The following is a 20,746-nucleotide window of genomic DNA, read 5'->3' on the forward strand; positions in this document are numbered from 1 at the left end:
ATTTCACACTCCTCCTTAACGACAATGAGGGAATTGTTCCAGATTTACACTAAGTGCAGTAGTGAGCAGGTAAAATGACGTTTTACCCGCTGGCCGGAATGGCAGCTTCTCATGCTGTATCACCCCAAACCCGCCGCATTAATTATGCATTCCTGGGAAACATGCCGTTTCCATGGCGGGCAGGTTCTCAATTGCCCACCACGGCATCACCTCACCGCTTCATCAAGCCAGGCGCCATATTTAAAGTGCAGCTGCACACACACCTCTCAGTGCTTCCAGTCCAGAACTGTTGCACAGAAGACGTGGCCCCAAAAGACAATAAGACTGCAGCCCCCAGGTTCAATGACCCGTCCTTCAAGCGCCTTTTAGACACAGTGGAGGCCCACTGTGATATCCATTACACGGCTCTGGCCACACGATGGGCAGCAATATCACCAATCTGGCTTGGGAGGCGGTGGGAGTGGTGGTCAGCGCCAACGCCCTGCAAAAGAGGATAGCCACCCAGTGCCACAAGAGGATGAATGATCTTTACTGTTCCACCAGGGTAAGTCACTCTTCTCATCACTCAACTCATACACTCATAAACCCATCACACATCCACAGGGCCCTCACTCACTGCCAGTTCAAGGGACATTACCATTCGCACTCACACACACCTTCATTGTCTTCATCCCATCCATGGGGCCACTCACCATCCACACATGCCAGACATACTTATCATCTGGCCTGGCAGGCCTCCTGCTTACACTCTTTCCATCTCTGTTCATACAAGACAAGCTGGCACACAACAAGAGATCGCAGACTGGTGGAGGAATGCCTGAAATCAAGGTCCTCACGTACTTTGAAAACAGAGTCATCCAGTTGGCCGGCGGGGATCTGGACTGTTTCTCTGTTGATGGTTGGCAGTGCTGTACCAAGTGAGGATCCAGCTGTGCAACATCCATCAGACAGCCATGCTGTGAGTGATGTGTCCTGTTTCACAGGCCACTGGCATGCACTAATTATCACTTCTTACTTTTGCAGGCACTTCAGGGAAATAGCCAAGAGAGTCCATGACCCAGGATCTCCAATCAAGCCCCAAGGGAAGCTCAGAAGAGGAATCAACTGAAACCCTCCCTGAGAACCCATCACAACGCTCACCCACACCATCCACCAGTGAAGAGACACACACCTTGGTGGCACCTAGCTTTACAGTAGCCTTAGGATCACAATCTAGTGAGCACATTTACACTTCCTGATCTGCAGCAGGGGCTCCTAGGTGTCTGGCACTTGGAATTTTAGAGGCCGGAACTTTGCTGAGTTGGATGATGAGCCTCTGGACTCATTCATGTCACAGTTGCTGGAGCTGCAAAGGCAAACTCAGGAACATCAGGAAAGGATGTCCACTGCTGTCTTCAGATTGCAAGATACGAGGGAGGAGTCCATCCATCTTCAGGCTAAGGCGAAAGCGCCAGCATGCCAATGCACCAAGGTCAACACTGATTGGATCGCGGCCAAGGATGTCCAGGATGTCGCTCCTGCACTACTACGCGGGCTGAACTCAATAACCGATGCCATAGTTGGCCTCCAGCAGTGTGTACACGAGAGAGGTGTGAGGAGCCTGATCTCACTCCAGCTACCCCTTCTCCTCAAGGAGTCAGCTGGGGGCAGTCGGGAACCCATAGGGAGGAGGATCAGCAGTTGTACCCTCCCGGGGCCATCCATCCAGGTGACTCCGGGAGTGTCTGGCTCCGGAATCCCGACTCGCTGTGACCTCAATAGTTTCGACTCCATAGGCTGAAGAGGCTGCCACTGCCGCACAGCAATGTGAGCACCAGCGAAGAGACACGTATCTTGTACTTCCTGATCCACAGCAGGGAGCAGCAGGGACTTCCCAGGTGTTCAGTACTTGGAATTGCTAGTGGCCGGAAATTTGCTGAGACAGATGATAAGCCTCTGGACTCAGTCATGTCACAGTTGCTGGAGCTGCAAAGGCAAGCTCGGGAACATCAGGAAGGGATGCAGTCCTCAGATTGCAAGGCATGAGGGAGGAGTCCGTCTGCGAATGTAGGCCAGGGCTCTCCAAGTCTCAGCCCTCCAGAGGACGTCCCCCAAGGTCATTACACAGGGTGTAGCAGTCCTCCGCTGTGGATGTCCGGGGAGCACCAAGACATAGCAGCAGGGTTAGAAAGGATAAGAAGATGTAACTCTTTCAAAGTCAAACAATTAAACTAAATTAACAAAATGAGGGATAAAGTAAACACAGCCCCTAAGTTAGGTTAGCTGTAAAGCCAAAGACAAAGTTTAAAGAACACTTACAAACATCAGATCAAAATGATACTAAGAGGGTCGATAAAGCACCCCAGCCCCTGTGGTGCCCACCGGGCATGGAATGCCTGGACGGTGCCAGCAGACACCATGTGCTCCCTCTCCAGGGACACCTGGCCGCGAACGTAGCCGCAGAAGAGGGGAAAACACCCTTGATCGCCCACTGCCTGGACCCGTTAATGGCTAACTTGGCCAAGACCAGGAGCAGGTTCACAAGGAGGTCCTCATCCTTCCCGGCCTCCCTCCGGACCGGGTGTCCATAGATCAGGAGCGTGGGACTGAAGTGCAAACAAAACAATAATAAAAGGTTTTTTAGATAACTAAAAAGGGAGTGCAGCCTACAACAATTAACACAGATACGGTCCACGGACTCCACACGACCACAAAAAGGGCAGGTATCTTGGCAGTCCATGAACCGACACATCCTACAATTATAGGGGACTGCTGTGTGCAACACCCTCCACCCCAGGTCCCCGATGGAAAGCGGGAGGACACCTCTGTAGAGGGCCTCCCAATGGGTACCTTCATCACTGGACGGCAACAAGGCATTCCAGGGCGTGTCTGGGTGGCAGGCGAGGGCAAGGAAGTGAAGGGTGTGCAGCAGCAATCCGTACAGGAAACTCCTCCGTTCTGTGCTAAATGACACGGAGGGCATTTCCCCGAGGCAGCTCATATTGCGGGGCACCGGCTCCCGAGGGAGGGTTCAGGGCTTGGGGCCAATGTGGAATTCCGTCCGAACAGGGGAACGCCCAGACAGAAGACCACTGTGCACCTCCACCACCTCGAAACCCGAGGGGCCAAGCACAACCGTCCTGAGGTCTTGAATGGCATCAGCCGTGAGCCGGACGTGCGATGTGCCAACTTCTGTGGAAACATCCAGCTCATTCCTCCGCCACTCAGCACGTCCCCAATCCTGGTCACCCTGGCAGCCACAGCCCTCCTCTCTGCCAGCTACTGAAAAGGACGGAGGGGCGGATTCCTGAGCAGCGGCTCTCTGACGATAGCCGCTACTCCTGATGGGAGAGCTGCGTCGTGAGGCGACCATGTTCCAGACTTTGACCAGGTCCTGGTAAAAGATGGGCAATGCCTGCAAGGAGCCACGAAGGCCCCTCAGGTCTATAAACAGGAGCTGCACGTCATAATTCAGGCCGTGCACCTGGCGGACGAAATACGTCGCCAGGGCACACTAACTCGGAGGGGGTTCAATGTACAGGTATTGCTGCAGGGCCTGAAGGCGGAAAGTCGCCATCTGAGTCCAGCGAGGATGCTCGCAGAGTTTTGTGGAAGGACCTGCCGCAGGCCGGCCCAGAGGGCGCAGAAAGCTTGACTCCCCTATAAGTCTGAGGGACCTGACCGGTGCCCTCGACAGTCTCTCTTGGGGCAAATCCCTGGGGCTGGACGGGCTGAACGTAGAGTTCTTCAGGCGTTCTGGCCCCTTCTTCCTGAGGGTCTCCTCCTCCCTTTATGTTGGCAGGCACCTCCGTTGATCCCTTCGCCATCGTCTCCATTCTCTGTATGCCATGAGGCATACAGCTAGTTCACTAGGCTCCATGCTCCTGAGATGGTACTTCTGCAGGATGAAAGAGAGAAAGATGTGTTCCTAGAACCTCTCTTGGTTAAGTCTCTAGGTCCCTTAATGCATCCTGGGGAGTGCTGGCCACCCATTGGACTGTGTGCTGTGCTCTCAGCGCAGGTGCAGGCATTCTCCTAACCTGCACTGCAAGGCTGCATTGTTAGGTTGAACCATGGGGGAGACTGGTACAAACTGGGATGAAGACATTGCAAAGGTCTGTGAGCGCCTCCACCAGTGATTGTTCCATGGCCAGCTTTGCAAGGAGATTGTACAACGTACCCAGTTGTCCAACTGTTCTGAAGCCCACTAAAATGCTCATAAGTTTGCAGTCTATGCCCAAGAGGTGAAAAGCTCTGGAGCACTTGCTGGCACTTTCATGCTTCTGCATTGCTTGAGTGGGCAGATAAGCTAGAGGCCCGATTCTACGCATGTCAATGTGGCTGCGTCTGAACTGTCTCAGCTGCAGAGGAATTGTCACTATATACAAGGTTTCCCTAATACATGGCCGCTTCCGTCCCCTCCCACCCTGCATGTGCTTGGGCACTACCTTCAACTGCAGGGCAGCTCTTGCCGCCATCTCTAACACACCTCAACCCCTGGTCTGCCCTTGCCCTCACTCCCAAGTCGCCTCAACCGCAGGGTAGCCCTTGCCCCTTCATCGCGCCTCAACCCTGAAGTCCAACAAGCAACCTGGGCAAGCACTGAGCAACGTTACTGTGTATTCAGCTCTGAGTTCCCCTCAAAGTGCAACATGCCAAGCACACTGCACACCTTATATATGCTTACTTTTTAACTATTTACTATAAACTGGAGATTGGAAAGTAAAATAGACTTAGTCACCAGTCAGCTCTTCTTGTAATTGTAAGTTAGATACTTAAGGGTAAAACATTTATGTTTTTCTGTCTTTCTAATATAATAGAACCTGGATCTAAGCTTTCCTGGCTTAGAGACAAGGAAATAAATTTTTTTTTTATTCATTCATGGGATGTGGCTATCGCTGACTAGACCAGCGTTTATTGCCCTTGTTCAGAGGGCATTTAAGAGTCAACCACGTTGCTGTGGTTCTGCAGTCACACATTGGCCAGACCAGGTAAGGACAGCAGATTTCCTTCCCTAAAGAGGCAAAGCACAAAAACCAAGCTGGGTTTTTACAATAATTGTTTCAGCATTATCATGAGATTTTTAATTCCAGATTTTTACTAAATTCAAATTTCATTGCTGTGATGAGATTTGAACCTGAGTCCTCAGACCATTACCATAGATCTCTGGGCTATTAGTCCAGTGATAATACCACTACACCACCACCTTTTGCTGGAGACTGCTTTAAAAAAGGTATCAGATGGAGCACCTCTTCTTCCCTGTGCACCAAATTCTTAACTGTACACTCTGTCTATGGCTCAAGCATTGTCTCCTGTCTTCTTGTGTGCCCCTTACTCATAGCGTAGGTAGAGAAAAATCTATTTCTTCTGGTTGAGGAGCCTAACAGACATATGTAAAAATCAGAACCAGACCTTTCAGAAGTGAAATTAGGAAACAAACAAAGGGTGGTATAAGTTTGGAACTCTTCCACAAGTGACAATTGATGCTCAATCAACTGTTAATCTTAAATTTGAGATTGATAGGCTTGAAATGAAAAGAATATAATCAACTCAAAATTAGCCATGAAAACAAAGCTGAGAATCCTGGAATGCTACATCTCACTAATTTTGACATATGGAAGTGAGTGTTGGATGATTAATGAAGCAATGCAGAGAAGAAATGAGGCTGCAGAGTTGTGGTTTTAAGGCAAATAATGAAGATATCGTGGATAAGTCATGCTATCAATGAAGAGGTGCTAGTAAAATCTCAGACCAAATGAACTCTGCTGCCCAAGGTCAGAAAAAGAATTGAAATTTCTTGGGCACGTAATAAGATTTAGAAAGTCTGATGCTGATAGGAATGATCAATGGTAAAAGAGATTGAGGTAGACAAAGACTGATCTTTTTGAAGAGCTTTGTAAACTTGATGAATGTATTACTAAGGAAGATGATCCACACCTCTACAGCAAGATTAACAAAGAGGCCCATGGTCGTCAAAGCCCTTTTAGGGCATGGTACCTGAAGAGGCAGAGAGATATGCTGGGTGCCACATTTTACTGGTGTACTGGAGTCAAATGCGGAGCTATCGTTGCTATCAGTCTTCTAGCTACATTGAAAACTGTAAGAAATGCACTTGTTGAAGCTCCAGCATTTTGAGTGTAAAGTATGATTATTTCTAACTTATGGGAACCAGAAGACATGACATGGTGGCAGCAGTTGTCTGTTAGTAAAAACACAAATATTTTAAATAAATTTAATGCTGAATTAGATTGAAAAATCAATCCGAATTAACGCCAGAGAGAAAAACAGTGAATTGTGTGAAAACCAAATAAACCCACAGCTCCAGGGCATGATGGATTGGAATGCTGCTGATGATGTAGAGGTATTTGAGAATTTTAAACCCAAGGTCAGATTGACATGCAGCAACTTTATAAAAGGCACGTCATTTTGTGGGCTGGAGAGAAAGGGTCAAATTTGTTTAATAGCTGGAAATTGACTGAAGATAACGGCGGAAACCCAGACAAAATTTTTGAAAAATTCAGCACACATCTCCAGTTAAAGCCAAATCATCAGATCTACCAATATGAATTTCAAGGCCTGAGGCAGGAATCCGATGAGCCTGTTGATAATTTCATACAAAACTGAAAAATGCAGCCAGAGAATGTATATTTAAGGATACAGATTAAAGGCTGCTGAATCTGCCTATTTGGGATTCTGTGCAACCAGAAGTACAAAAAGATTTAATTGGAAAGGATAAGCTCACAATATCACAGGCTGTAGACACTGCCCGAGCAAATGAGGCCACAAGTAGATAGATGAAGGTGCCGACTACCCAAGCAGCCAGCTTTCAGTTAAGAGAAAGACAGCAGGGTTGATGCAGTGAAACAGCAACAAAATAATGCACACCAGACAGAGAGAAAGATGTACAAGAGCTGTGGACAATCACTTGAGTTCGCAGACAGAAGAAAATGTCCTGCATATGGATCAAACTGCAGAGTTTGTGGAACACCAAATCACTGGGAAAATAAGTATTGAACAAAGAAAGAAGATGTGTTGTGACCAGGTGAGGAGGAGTGAACTGGCTACCCTCTATTCAGCTTCCTCAGTTGTTCACAACAAAGGTTTTTAAATTTCTTTTCACATGGTGTCTTTTCAAAATCCCAATTGTATATTTTACTATCTATGTAGTGAACAATAAGGAGCCAATCACAAAGTTTTCTTGAGTAAAAGAACAAGTTTGTTAGTTCCTAAACCTGAGGGAAAAAAAAAGACGCAACTTTACATGCACACACACGCAGATATCAGAAGTAAGGAGAGTTAGAGTCCAAATAAAAAGTTAAAAGAATATACAGTTAAGTCCTTTGCTTGTCCTTGAGGTGTAGATTGTTGAATGTTGCAGCTATTTTAAGTTAGCTGGTTCCTTTAAAATTCTGGAGTTGAATTGAAGTCCATGTAACTGCATTTGCTAGAGAATTCCTTTTTAAAACACCGTAATTCACCTTCCAGAAATCAGTTAATTTCTCCTGAGGCTCTTTCCGATGCACAGTCACTATCTCTTGTGCTGGACTTTTAGACTGTAGAGATAGAGCTTTACTTAACTTAAGAGAGAGATTCATTACTGCTCCATTAGCAGCTTCTCCAGATTCCCTTGTTTCTGCTTAGCAAAGCCAGTTCTTAAGGCTCTGCTGTAGATGTATAACCCAAAGGAATTTGATTACTATGTCTGCTGGCTTCATTGTTTTAGAAGAAGTAATCACATTTTGATGTTCCAGCTCAGAAACTTTTGACGCATTTCAAGACAGTAGAAACCAATAGGAGATAGGTTCATTCATCCTCCACAGGGCATTTGAGTGTCTGTTGGTTGTATATCCTGGCTGGCTAGCCGTTCCCCATTGTTCTTTTTTGAAGTGGGCCTTGACACCCCAAGGTGTGACATTCCAAGAGTAATCATGTCAGCAGTGCAATCCATATTGTAACTTAATGGTCAACTTACATTTCCAGACAGCAGGTGACTTGTGGGAGCCATCTCTAGTCAGTGCTTTCTTGTCTGTAAACAGTTAAGTATGTTTTTGGTTTGCTGATGAAATTATCAGTTGATAGCACTCAGTCACAATTTCCCATCATCATGACAGAAGATGAGTTGTATGAGAAGAATAATTCATCAGAGAAGATGAGAAGAATGAGTTAGCAGAGTAAGCAATAGGGTGAATGTGAAATAAAAGGAATCAAAACATCCACACCCTTTAAATGACGACAATTTTGAGGACACAATAGGCATAGGAACTATGAAACTGCATGAAACGGTTGGATGCAACATTTCCCAGAGAAAAGAAATTCACAGAACCATTCAGATCAAGAAGAGGATGAAAAATAAGCCCAGAATCATAAATCTGAATCTTGATACCGGAGCACAGAGTAACATCATATCGCTCAAACTATACCAGAAGACCCTTTCTGAAAATTTGAAAGAAAATGGTTATCCAACGAAAGATGCCCTGAAACTGAGCAACGCCATGCTAATGGTAATTGGGGGAACTGAGATTCGACAACTAGGGACAACCAAAATCAGAGGGAAAAACAAAAAAAATGTTAACCATATGATCTATATCACTGAAACAGATGATTCTGTTATCTTGGGTTTGAGCAGTTGCAAAGAGCTGCAGCTTATCTCAGTAAACCATGAGATGAAAGAGGCAACATAGAGGGTTAAAGGTAGTACACCCATTGAAAAGCACCCTCTGATCAGAAGCAAGGAAGACCTGGTACAAATGTATCCAGGGTGTTTTGATGAGACAGCTGGATGCTTTGAAGAATTTGAATATCACATTCAGTATTGACCAAGCAATGAAACCAGTGATTCACCCCACATCTAAAGTACCGATAGAATTAATAAAAAACACAAAAGAGAGCTCCAAATGATGGAAGAGATTATCAGAATCACAGAGCCTACAGACTGGATAAATTCTATTGTGATGAGAGAGAAACCAATGTGTAGATTATTTGAGCACATTGAGAAAGACTGGCTGGGATAACTAATAATAATGGCTGCAGAATAATGTCTGCCACCCATTTTTTTAATACTTTATTTTATAGAATGTGGGCAAAAATGCCCACAATTATTGCCCACTCCTATTTGTCCTTGAGAAAGTGGCCTGAGCCCTCTTCTGGAACTGCTGCGCACTATGGATTACAGTTTTTCATAGTGGTTTTGACACAACTAATTGACTTGCTAGGCCATTTCATAGGTAATTAAGAGTCACTCACATTGCTGTTGGTCAGGAGTCACACATAGATCAAAAAGGATAAAAATTTCAGGTTTCCTTCCCTAAAAGACTTCAGTGAACTGGTTAGGTTTATAATGACAATCTTGTATGTTCATGGTTATCATTACTAATGCTAACTTGAGTATTGCTGAAAAATTGTACTGGGAACCCCTCTAGGCCTAGCTGTCGCAAACATCTTCATTGGGTTCCATGAGAAATACATCTTTGATGGAATGACACCTAACTTCCTACCCCTTGCATATATCCGATGAGTAGACAATGCATTTTCTGTTTTGGATCCGTAGCTGCATGCATGACTTTCCTTACACACTTTAACATGTTGCATCCTGTGCTCAAATTCACCTTTGAAATGGAGCAGTCAAATGAGCTCCCTTTTCTTGATGTGTTAGTTGAGAACTCTGCCAATGGGTTCTCTACTACATCTACCACAAGCCTACCTTCACTGGTCAATATACGCATTGGGATCCCTACAGTTCTACTTGCTATAACATTGGCCTTATCGGCAATCTCGTAAATAGGGCCTGAGCCATTTGCTCACTGTGCAAGTTTGATGCTGAAGTGGGGCGCATCAAAGCCATCTTACAAGATAATGGCCACCTTGATCAGATCATTGCTCACTGTATATCGTGCAAACTCATGAATGGGCATAAGGCCACCACTTGCAGTCCTGAAAAGTATCTAGTCTACCTCAGATTACCCTAGAAGGGTAAGATATCTCAAAAATTTGAGCAACAGGTGAAACTCGCCATTTCATCCAGGCTTGAGCTAACAAGTGGCAAGTAACATTCACACTATCTCCAACAACAGAGAATCTAACCATTGCCCCTTGATATTCAATGGCATTACCATAGCTGAACCCCCACTATCAGCATCCTGGGAGTTACCATTTACCAGAAACTGAACTGGATTAATCATATAATTACTGTAGATACAAGAGCAGTTCAGAGGCCAGGAACCCTGTGGCGAGTAACTCACCTGACTCCCCAAAGCCTGTCCACCATCTATAAGGCACAAGTCAGGAGTGTGATGGAATACTCTCCACTTGCCAGAATGAGTGCAACTCAAACAACACTCAAGAAACTTGACATCATCCAGGACCAATCAGCCCGCTTGATTGACACTTCTCCCACGAACATTCACTCCCTCTGCCACAGATGCACAGTGGCAGCCATGTGTACCATCTACAAGATGCATTGCAGAAACTCACCAAGGCTCCTTAGACAGCACTTTGCAAACCCATGACCGCCACCATCTAGAAGGACAGGGGCAGCAGACACATGGGAACACCACCACCTGAAAGTTCCCCTCCAAGCCTCTCAGTATCCTGACTTGGAAATACATAGATAAAAACAAAAAAACTGCGGATGCTGGAAATCCAAAACAAAAACAGAATTACCTGGAAAAACTCAGCAGGTCTGGCAGCATCGACGGAGAAGAAAAGAGTTAACGTTTCAAGTCCTCATGACCCTTCGACAGAACTTGAGTTCGAGTCCAAGAAAGAGTTGAAATATAAGCTGGTTTAAGGTGTGTGTGTGGGGGGCGGAGAGATAGAGAGAGAGAGAGGTGGAGGCGGGGGGGGCGGTGTGGTTGTAGGGCAAACACTAGGAGGGAAATGGAAAGCAAGGAAGGTGAGCAAGACAACAGAGACCCCCCCCCCCTCCACCTCTCTCTCTATCTCTCCGCCCCCCACACACACACCTTAAACCAGCTTATATTTCAACTCTTTCTTGGACTCGAACTCAAGTTCTGTCGAAGGGTCATGAGGACTCGAAACGTCAACTCTTTTCTTCTCCGCCAATGCTGCCAGACCTGCTGAGTTTTTCCAGGTAATTCTGTTTTGGTTTTGGAAATACATCACTGTTCCTTCACTGTCGCAGGGTCAAAATCCTGGAACTGCCCCCCCTAACAGCACTGTGGGTGTACCTACACCACAGGGATAGCAGTGGTTCAAGGAGGCAGCTCACCACCATCTTCTCAAGGGCAGTTAGGGATGAGCAATAAATGCTGGCCTAGCCAGTGATGCTTATATCCCGTCAATTAAATTTAAAAAAAGCACGTCCCTTTGGCTGTTTGCAGCAGGCAAAGTACTGACTGTACCCAACCAGCACTTGCTTGCAAAACTCAAAATGTAGTATCTAACATTAGATGTGATTCCACGGTTGGGCAACATTTGCTCGACAATCCTGAGTGTGCTAAGAATTACACTGACAACCAATTTAAGATTGGTCAGGCTTGTGATGTGTCTTACTTACATGTGCTAGAAGCTACGTATGTTCATACGTTCAGGGACACAGGTGGGAATCTGTGTGTGGAGCCAGAAGAAATGGGAGAGATACTAAATGAATACTTCTCATCAGTATTCACCAAATAGAATGACTTAGCGGTCGATTTGTCTAGGGAAGAGTGTGTAGATAGCCTGGATCATGTTGAGATCAAAAAAGAGGTGTTAGGCATCTTGAAGAATATTAAGGTGGATAAGTCCCCAGGGCCAGATGGGATCTATCCCAGAGTACTGAGGGAGGCAAGGGAGGAGATTGCTGGGGCTTTGACAGAAATCTTTGTATCTTCACTGGCTACGGGTGAGGTCTCAGAGGACTGGCGAATGGCCAATGTTGTTCCATTGTTTAAGAAGGGTAGCAGGGTTAATCCAGGAAATTACAGGCTGGTGATCCTTATGTCAGTGGTAGGGAAATTATTGGAGAAGATTCTTCATGACAGGATTTGCTACCATTTGGAAGCAAATGGGCGTATTAGTAAGAGGCAGCATGGTTTTGTGAAGGGGAGGTCATGTCTCACTAACTTGATCGAGTTTTTCGAGGAATTGACAAAGATGATCGACAATGGAAGGGCAGTGGATGTTATCTACATGGATTTCAGTAAGGCCTTTGACAAGGTCCCTCATGGCAGACTGGTACAGAAGGTAAAGTCTCACGGGATCAGAGATGAGCTGGCAAGTTGGATACAGAATTGGCTTGGTCATAGAAGACAGAGGGTAGCAATGGAAGGTTGCTTTTCTGAATGGAGAGCTGTGACTATGGAGTTCCACAGGGATCAGTGCTGGGACCTTTGCAGTTTGTAGTATACATAAATGATTTGGAGGAAAACGTAACTGGGCTAATTAGTAAGTTTGCAGACGACACTAAAATTGGAGGAGTTGCAGATAGTGAAGAGGATTGTCAAAGGATACAACGGGATATAGATCGGTTGGAGACTTGGGCGGAGAAATGGCAGATGGAGTTTAATCTAGACAAATGCGAGTTAATGCATTTTGCAAGGTCTAATACAGGCAGGAATTATACAGTAAATGGCAGAACCCTTAAGTGCATTGACAGGCAGAGGGATCTGAGAGTACAGGTCCACAGGTCACTGAAAGTGGCAACGCAGGTGGATAAGGTAGTCAGGAAGGCATATGGCATGCTTGCCTTCATTGGCAGGGGCATTGAGAATAAAAGCTGGGAAGTCATGCTGCAGCTTTATAGAACCTTGGTTAGGCTGCACTTGGAATATTGCGTGCAATTCTGGTCGCCACATTACCAGAAGGATATGGAGGTGTTAGAGAGGGTGCAGAGGATGTTTATCAGGATGCTGCCTGGTCTGGAGGTTATTAGCTATGAGGAGAGGTTGGAGAAACTCGGATTGTTCTCACCAGAGCGACGGAGATTGAGGAGCAACTTGATAGAAGTTTACAAAATTATGAGCGGCATGGACAGAGTACATAGTCAGAAGCTTTTTCCCAGGGTGGAAGAGTCAATTACTAAGGGGCATAGATTTAAGGTGAGAGGAGAAAACTAAAGAGGAGATGTGTGGGGCAAGTTTTTTACACGGATGGTAGTGAGTGTCTGGAATTCGCTGCCAGAGGAGGTGATGGAAGCAGGTACGATAGCGGTGTTTAAGAGGCAGCTTGACAAATACATGAATAGGATGGGAATAGAGGGATAAGGACACCAGAAGTGCAAAATGTTTTAGTTGACGGGCAATATGATCGGCGCAGGCTTGGAGGGTCGAAGGGCCTGTTCCTGTGCTGTACTTTTCTTTGTTCTTTGTATACCAGGGTTCAGTCCTTTGCAGACAAAAGGAACATGTACACACATTGTGCTCTGTTCAACTAAACAAAATAGGCAACAGTAATTCCCTGGTTTATTCCAGGTCAATGCCTTGACCAATCATGGTTAAACTGCTTGGTTTGAATTAGATAAAGCTTGGCAGTTAACTGTCAGTTATCAGTTAACCGGTTTACTCTTCATGGCAATGCCTCCACCAGTCAGAGTTTACTTGCTGATCAATCTCTTCTCATGCAGTATATATTGTTGTTTCCTTTACATTTGCAAATTGTCCTGATGAGTGCAAAATGAAAAGCTTCAGAAGATGCCTTTTTTTCAGCAATACTGAAGTTCTGTACTACCAAGTGACTAGCTTTTTATTCCGGATTTACCTGGTAACGTGAATTTGAACTTACATCTCCACATGATTAGTCCAGTAAGAATCACTAAAGTTCTGTACCCTGAACTAGTCTACTGTAAGTACCCTGAACTAGTCTACTGTAAATGCTGTGATGTTAGAAGAAAGTTACGTTACTTAAGGGAGCTGTTTCAAAGTTTACTTTATCTAAAGATTGTAACAGATTACTTTTCTAGACTTTAAGTGTAAGGAATGCATTTCCTAGAATCAACTATTGGTGATGGTAGTAGGCTAGCTACCCAGAAGTCACAAATTCAGATCCCACCGTGACAAATTGTGAAATTTGACTAGCACCTTAATAATAACCATGAAAATTGCTCTGCCAAAAGCCTCATTGGCGAAATGGGCTTTGAGAAGTTTTTTAAAAGTGGAGAAAGATTAAGATCTACAGTGAGGAGAACTCTGTCCATGCCAATCATAATTTTGTAAACTTCTATCAAGTCGCTCCTCAATCTCCGTCGCTCTAGTGAGAACAATCCGAGTTTCTCCAACCTCTCCTCATAGCTAATAACCTCCAGACCAAGCAGCATCCTGGTAAACCTCCTCTGCACCCTCTCCAACACCTCTGCTCTGCCTCAAATAGTGGGGTGAATGGACAGTGGGGTGCATAAAATGTCAAACTTTGAAGAAGGGTTGTAGGGTCGGAGATTTTTGCACTCTTCCATGCGCATGCGCGAAAGAGCGTAGGCCCTGACTCAGGGAACCCCCACTTCCGCCTGCACAGGGAGCGCTCAGCAATTCCAGCCACACGTCACACTGGGTGGGCCTTAATTGACCCACCCATGTAAAACGGCAGCATGGCACCAGTCGGGTCCGTGCCCACCCCCACACAATCCCCCAGTGAGGGGAAAATTCTCCCCATAGAAGTTTCTGTATGATACAGGCCAAGGGGTTGGGGTCCCAAATCTGAGGTGCAACAGTGCTACTACTAGCATGACAACTTTATATGGGTAGTTTTCGTTGCCAATGTGAAGATGGAAAATGTTGACAAAAAGATGTGGCAACGGAGAGATTTTGCATACTATTACTTAGTATGTAATTAATTTGTATACATTTTGAATATACTTGTATATAAATATGTACACTTCAGCCATGCTCAGGCATAGATTATTATTTTATTTTTCTACTTGAGTTCCTGTTGCATTGCACAGGGAGGTGGGAGGGTGTCAAGATGATGGTGGTGTTTAGGCAAAGTGGACAATAAGGCAGGATCAGGCTTGCAGTTGTAATTCAGTTCCTATTTTAAAGTAACTCACTCCTAATTCTTATATTTCAATGATACATTTCTATTTCCACATTCAAAATTAGAAACTATCTAAGCAATGTTGTCACACTGTAATTACACTCTTCCACCATTGACAGTGCCTCCACGCACTGAGCCGAAAATTCTGACCTACGTTTCAACCAACTCTACTTCTCAGCTCCCAAATTGCCCAAAGTTTTTCAATAAATGATAATATAAAATTAAAATGTTACAAAAACAGAGAGAATATGTAACTTTAAAATGGGGACTGAAATATCATTGGGCATCGTACTTCAGGTATCCACTATCCTCTAACTCATCTTCACCTGAAGAGCAAACTGGATCTTGACAACCATAAACAATGCCACAAAAGTTTGACTTGTAAGTGGATTTTGATTTGACTCAAAATCATATATTTTCTTCTTTCAGGTACATCATGTTTGTGTCTGCCTGGTTACAAATTAATTTCTAACACTGGTGGTCCTTCCATTAAATGTAAAAAATGTCCTGCTATATATTCAGTAAGTGAATTGCTTTAGTACTTTATCTGAACAATGATACATTGTACTCATTTTCAATTTTGCTAGGGCTTCTTGATGTCACACTCTGTCAAATGCTGCCTTGATGTCAAATGCAGTTAGTCTCACCTCTTGAATTCAGCTGTTTAGTCCATGTTTGGACCAAGGTCATAATGAGATCTGAAGCTGAGTGGCAGAATCCAAACTGAGCAACGGTGAAGAGTTATTGCTGAGTAAGTGCTGCTTGATGGCACTGTCAGTAACACCTTCCATCATTTTACTGATGATCGAGAGTTGACTGATGGGGGCTAATTGGCCAGGTTGGGTTTGTCCTCCTTGTTCTGACAGGATATGTTTGGGCAATTTTCCACATTGTCAAGTAGTTGCCAGTGTTGGAGCTGCACTGGAATCACATTATCAAGGGGGTAGCTAGTTTTGGAGCACAACTCTTCACTACTATATCTGGAATGTTGTCAGGCCTATAGCCTTAGCTGTATCCAGCATCTTCAGCTGTTGCTTTATATCATGTGGAGTGAATTGAATTGTCTGAAGACCGGCATCTATGGTAGTGGAGAAGGAGGCCTCTGCAATTAATCTGTAAGGAGTTCATAACCCCTTTAAATGGCAAAGGTCTTTCATGCTGATTAATGCATTTTGAAATGTGTGACTTTAAGAGCGGGTGAAGGCTTGAACATGGAGCTTCAAAATGACAGTGCTGGAGTCAAATCAGCATGACATTATGATTTGTCCGCTCTTTATGATGCTGACAATCGTCAGGTGTGCACATACAACCCCTTTATAAATATGGCATCTGGCCACATTTCCTATTGAAGAGATTATTATCCTATTATAAAAAAAAGAGAGAAGCTTGTGGCAAATACCGAGGGCTCAATACGGCAGAGTCCTTAGAGTAGTATAAAAAGTGCAGAGGGGAACTTAAAAAGGAAATTAGGAAAACTGAGAGAGTGCATGAGAAAACCATTGGTGGTTAGAATAAAGGAAAACCCAAATGTGTTTTTGAAATATATAAAGAGCAAGAGAATAACTAGAGAAAGAGTAGGACCAAGTAGGGACCATAGAGGTAACCTGTGTGTGGACCCAGAAGACGTCGGTGCAGTCCTCAATGAATACTTTGTGTCGGTCTTCACCATGGAAAAGGACGACGAGATATAGACATCAAGGTGGAGGACTGAAATATTAGGGGAAATTAACATAGAGAGAGAGGAGGTACTAGCAGGTTTAGCGGCTTTAAAAGTGGATAAATCCGCAGGCCGGAATGAGATGTATCCCAGGCTGTTGAGGGAGGCAAGGGAAGAGATTTCAGGGGCCCTGGCAGTAATTTTCAAATCCTCTCTGGCCACAGGTGAGGTGCCAGAGGACTGCAGGACTGCTAACATTGTCCCGTTATTAAAAGAGGGAGGAAGGGATAGACCAGGAATTTACAGGCCAGTCAGTCTGATCTCAGTGGTGGGGAAGTTACAAGAGACAATTCTGAGGGACAGAATATACCTGCACTTGGAGAGACATGGATTAATCAGGGATAGTCAGCATAGATTTGTTAAAGGAAGGCTGTGTTTGACAAATTTGATCGAATGTTGACAAGGGTAATGCATTTGATATGGTCTACATGGATTTTAGCAAGGCTTTTGATAAGGTCCCTCATGGCAGACTGGTCAAGAAAATAAGAGCACATGGGATCCAAGGCAAAGTGGCATGTTGTACCCAAAATTAGCTGAGAGGCAGGAAGCAGAGAGTGATGGTAGAGGGATGTTTCTGTGACTGGAAGTCTGTTTCCAGTGGGGTTCCACAGGGCTCGGTTCTGGGGCCCTTGCTGTTTGTGGTGTACATAAATGATTTGGACTTAAATGTAGGGGGTATGATCAAGAAGTTTCTCGGAAGACACAAAAATTGGTAGGGTGGTAAATAATGAGGAGGATAACCATAAACTGCAGGAGGATATCAATGGACTGGTCAGGTGGGCAAAGCAGTGGCAAATGGAATTCTACCTGGAAAAATGTGAGGTAATGCACTTGGGGAGGGCTAACAAGGCAAGGGGTTAGTTACACTGTGAATGGTAGGACCCTGGAAAGTACTGAAGATCAGAGGGACCTTGGTGTGCATATGCACAGAAGGTATCAGGGCAGGTAGATGAGGTGGTTAAGAAGGCATATGTGATACTTGCCTTTATTAGCTGTGGCATTGAACACAAGAGTAGGGTGGTTATGCTGGAACTATATAAAACACTGGTTAGGCCACAACGGGAGTACTGCATGCAGTTCTGGTCACCACATTATGGGAAGGATGTGATTGCTCTGGAGAAGGTGCAGAGGAGATTTACCAGGATGCTGCTGGGCTGGAGGGTCTGAGCTATGAGGAAAGATTAAATAGGCTGGGGTTGTTTTCCTTGGGAGCAATGAAGGTTGAGAGGGGACCTGATAGAGGTGTATAAGATTATAGGGTGGATAGGAAGGCATTTTTTCCACTCATAGAGGGGTCAATAACCAGAGGGCATAGATTTAAGGTAAGAGGTAGAAGGCTAAGAGAGGAGTTGAGGAGAAATATTTTCACCCTTTGGGAGCCTGGAACTCACTGCCTGAAAGGTGGTTGAGTCAGAAACTCTCATAACATTTAAGAAGTATTTAGATATCCACTTGCATTGCCATAGCCTCCAAGCGCTGGGAAATGGGATTAGTGTAGTCAGATCTTTGTTGACCGGTGCGGACACGATGAGCTGAATGGCCTCCTTCTGTGCTGTAGACGTCTATGAGTCAGAGGCATTTTTGATAGCTGAATAGGCCTCATAGCACCCACAAAAATGGCTGTTGCAGAGTGCATTTTTGCCCCCTACAGGCAAAAGGAAAGGAGAGGTGGCAATGCAGAAAGGTTTCAGGAAGAATCTTAAGAGCATATGACCTAATCGTTAGATTGCAAAAATGCATTATCACTGCTTGTTCATATTTTCCAAATATTGCTGTATAATCTTTAAAACATATTTTATTATAACTCTTTGTTTTCAAGGTGGTCACCCAAGATGGATGGAGCTGTATTAGATGTCCTCCTGGTGCCAATATAGATAATCAGGGAAAATGTCAGTGTCCAACGGGTTACATTCTGGGTATGTACTGCACAGTGGTGCTGTGAATCAAGATGTTTTTTCCTACAAGGTAATACGTGCTAATATTATGAACTAAAACATGATTTATCTTTTTTTCTTTATAAAAAACAATTTGCAGAACATTGAGCTAATTGTCATGAAATCAAACTCCAGTAGCTCTAAAATCCCAATGTTGGCACCAGCAGCTATTCATCACATAGATGAGACTTGGAGGAATGTGAAGCACCAATCTTGTCTTCAAACAAAAATATCTTCTGCACAACTGTGGACTCTTTATACCCCACACAAATCGTCATTTAGATATGAGTGGGGCTCCCAGTTAGTACTGTATTTTGGGCAGCTTTTCTGCTGTTGTTTCAAACACATTTTCTTTGTAACCGCTCAAAATGATTTCACCTAGAGCTCTTAGACACTGTGAACCCACAAATGCCAAAATCTTAGTGTTCAACCAGTATATGGGCAGAATTTAATGGCTCTCCCTATAGCATACCACCCCCCCCCCCCCGCCACCTTGCACCACCCTGAAGGTGAGTTTGGGCAGTAGGGTGCATTCGATGGGGCAGGAGAGGTCCCTACCCTGTATTTTTTTTCATTCATTCATGGGATGTGGGTGTTGCTGGCCAAGCCAGCATTTATTATCCATCCCTAATTGCCCCTGAGAAGGTGGTGGCCTTCTTGAACACTGCAGTCCATCTGTTGTAGGAATATCCAAAGTGCTGTTAGGAACAGAGTTCCAGGATTTTGATCCAGCAATAAGGTGGAACGGTGATATAGGCCAGAATATTGCCATCGGCATGCGGGAGCGGGACCGACACGCAAAATGATGTGTGTACTGACATCATCGCGCGTCATTTAGATATTTTGCTAGGCAGGCACGCACCAGAGGCGGCTGTGCACCCGCCGAATGTCAACGGCCTATTAAGGCTATTAAAAAAACGATTAAACTTGTTAGCAGTGCTGCCCGTCATTAAGGTTGGTGGGCAGGCGAAGAGCTCAAGCCTTTGTGTTTTTCAGTAAACCTCATCCACGGGCAGGATGAGTTTTCTTGAAGGTTTTACAAAATAATTAATTACATTTTGCACAACTCACAAAATGTCCCAGCTCATGTGACACTGTCATATGATGGGACATTTTTAAATAATTTTTTTCCTTCTTTATTAAAAAGCTTTACTATCAAACCTAACCTCCCTGAGGCAGTTCTGTGCCTCAGGAAGATTGCTGCGCTCTTTTGCGCACGTGCGTGAAAGAGCGCAGGCCCCCAACTCTCCCTCCTCCCCCCGCCCGCACAGGTAGCACTGAGTGCTACTGGCCGTGAGTCACGTAAAAAGGAGCATCCAGCCGATCACAGGCGGTGATTAGCTCTGTGCCCGACCCCACCCGCTCCTGCCAGCCTACCTGACATAGGTAAGATGCCACCCATATTTCCAAGTCAGGATGGTGTGTGACTTGGAGGGTAACTTGCAAGTGGTGGTGTTCTCATGCATCTACTGCTCTTGTCCTTCTAGGTGGCAGAGGTTGCGTGTTTGAAAGGTCTGTTGAAGAATCCTTGGTGAGTTGCTGCAGTGCATCTTATAGATGATACATATTGCTGCCACTGTGTGTTGGTGTTGGAGGGAGTGAATGTTTAAGATGGTGGATGGGGTACCAATCAAGCGGGCTGCTTTGCCCTGGATGGTGTTGAGCTTCTTGAGTGTTATTTGACCTGCACTCACATAGGCAAGTGGAGAGTATTCCATCACATTCCTGACTTTGTGTCATGTAGATGGTGGACAGGCTTTGGTGAGTCAGGAGGTGAGTTACTCACTGCAGAATTCCCAGCCTCTGACCTCCTCTTGTACTTATATGGCTGGTCCAGTTCAGATTCTGGTCAATGGTAACTCCCAGGATGTTGATAATGGGGGATTCAGTTATGATAATGCCATTGGATGTCAAGGGGCAATGGTTAGATTCTCTCTCGTTGGAGATTGTCATTGCCTGGCACCTGTGTGGCGCAAATGTTACTTGCTACTTGTCGGCTGTTGGGAAATAGAGATAGTTTAAGTAAGTTGTATTGGTATTTGTGGGTGTTAAGAATGAGGTTTAGCTCTAAGGTTTAAGTTTAATCTGTATTTCCGTACCTGCATGTAAAGAGAGGTCAAATGTAGTTTTAGTTTCAATTTTAGTTTCACTT

At 44.9% G+C, this 20,746-nt stretch overlaps 1 protein-coding gene across 1 annotated transcript in view; it reads left to right on the plus strand.

Moving 5' to 3' along the window:
• tmem67 (transmembrane protein 67) overlaps positions 1-20,746 on the plus strand; it is a 287,301-nt gene that overhangs the window by 1,501 nt on the left and 265,054 nt on the right. The window contains exons 2-3 of the mRNA XM_041189291.1: positions 15,373-15,464; positions 18,480-18,576. Coding sequence (XP_041045225.1) covers positions 15,373-15,464; positions 18,480-18,576 — 189 coding nt within the window. The remainder of the gene's footprint in view (positions 1-15,372; positions 15,465-18,479; positions 18,577-20,746) is intronic.

The sequence above is a fragment of the Carcharodon carcharias genome, chromosome 6 (genome assembly GCF_017639515.1).
Source record: "Carcharodon carcharias isolate sCarCar2 chromosome 6, sCarCar2.pri, whole genome shotgun sequence".
In the NCBI taxonomy this organism is placed as follows: Eukaryota; Metazoa; Chordata; class Chondrichthyes; order Lamniformes; family Lamnidae; genus Carcharodon; species Carcharodon carcharias.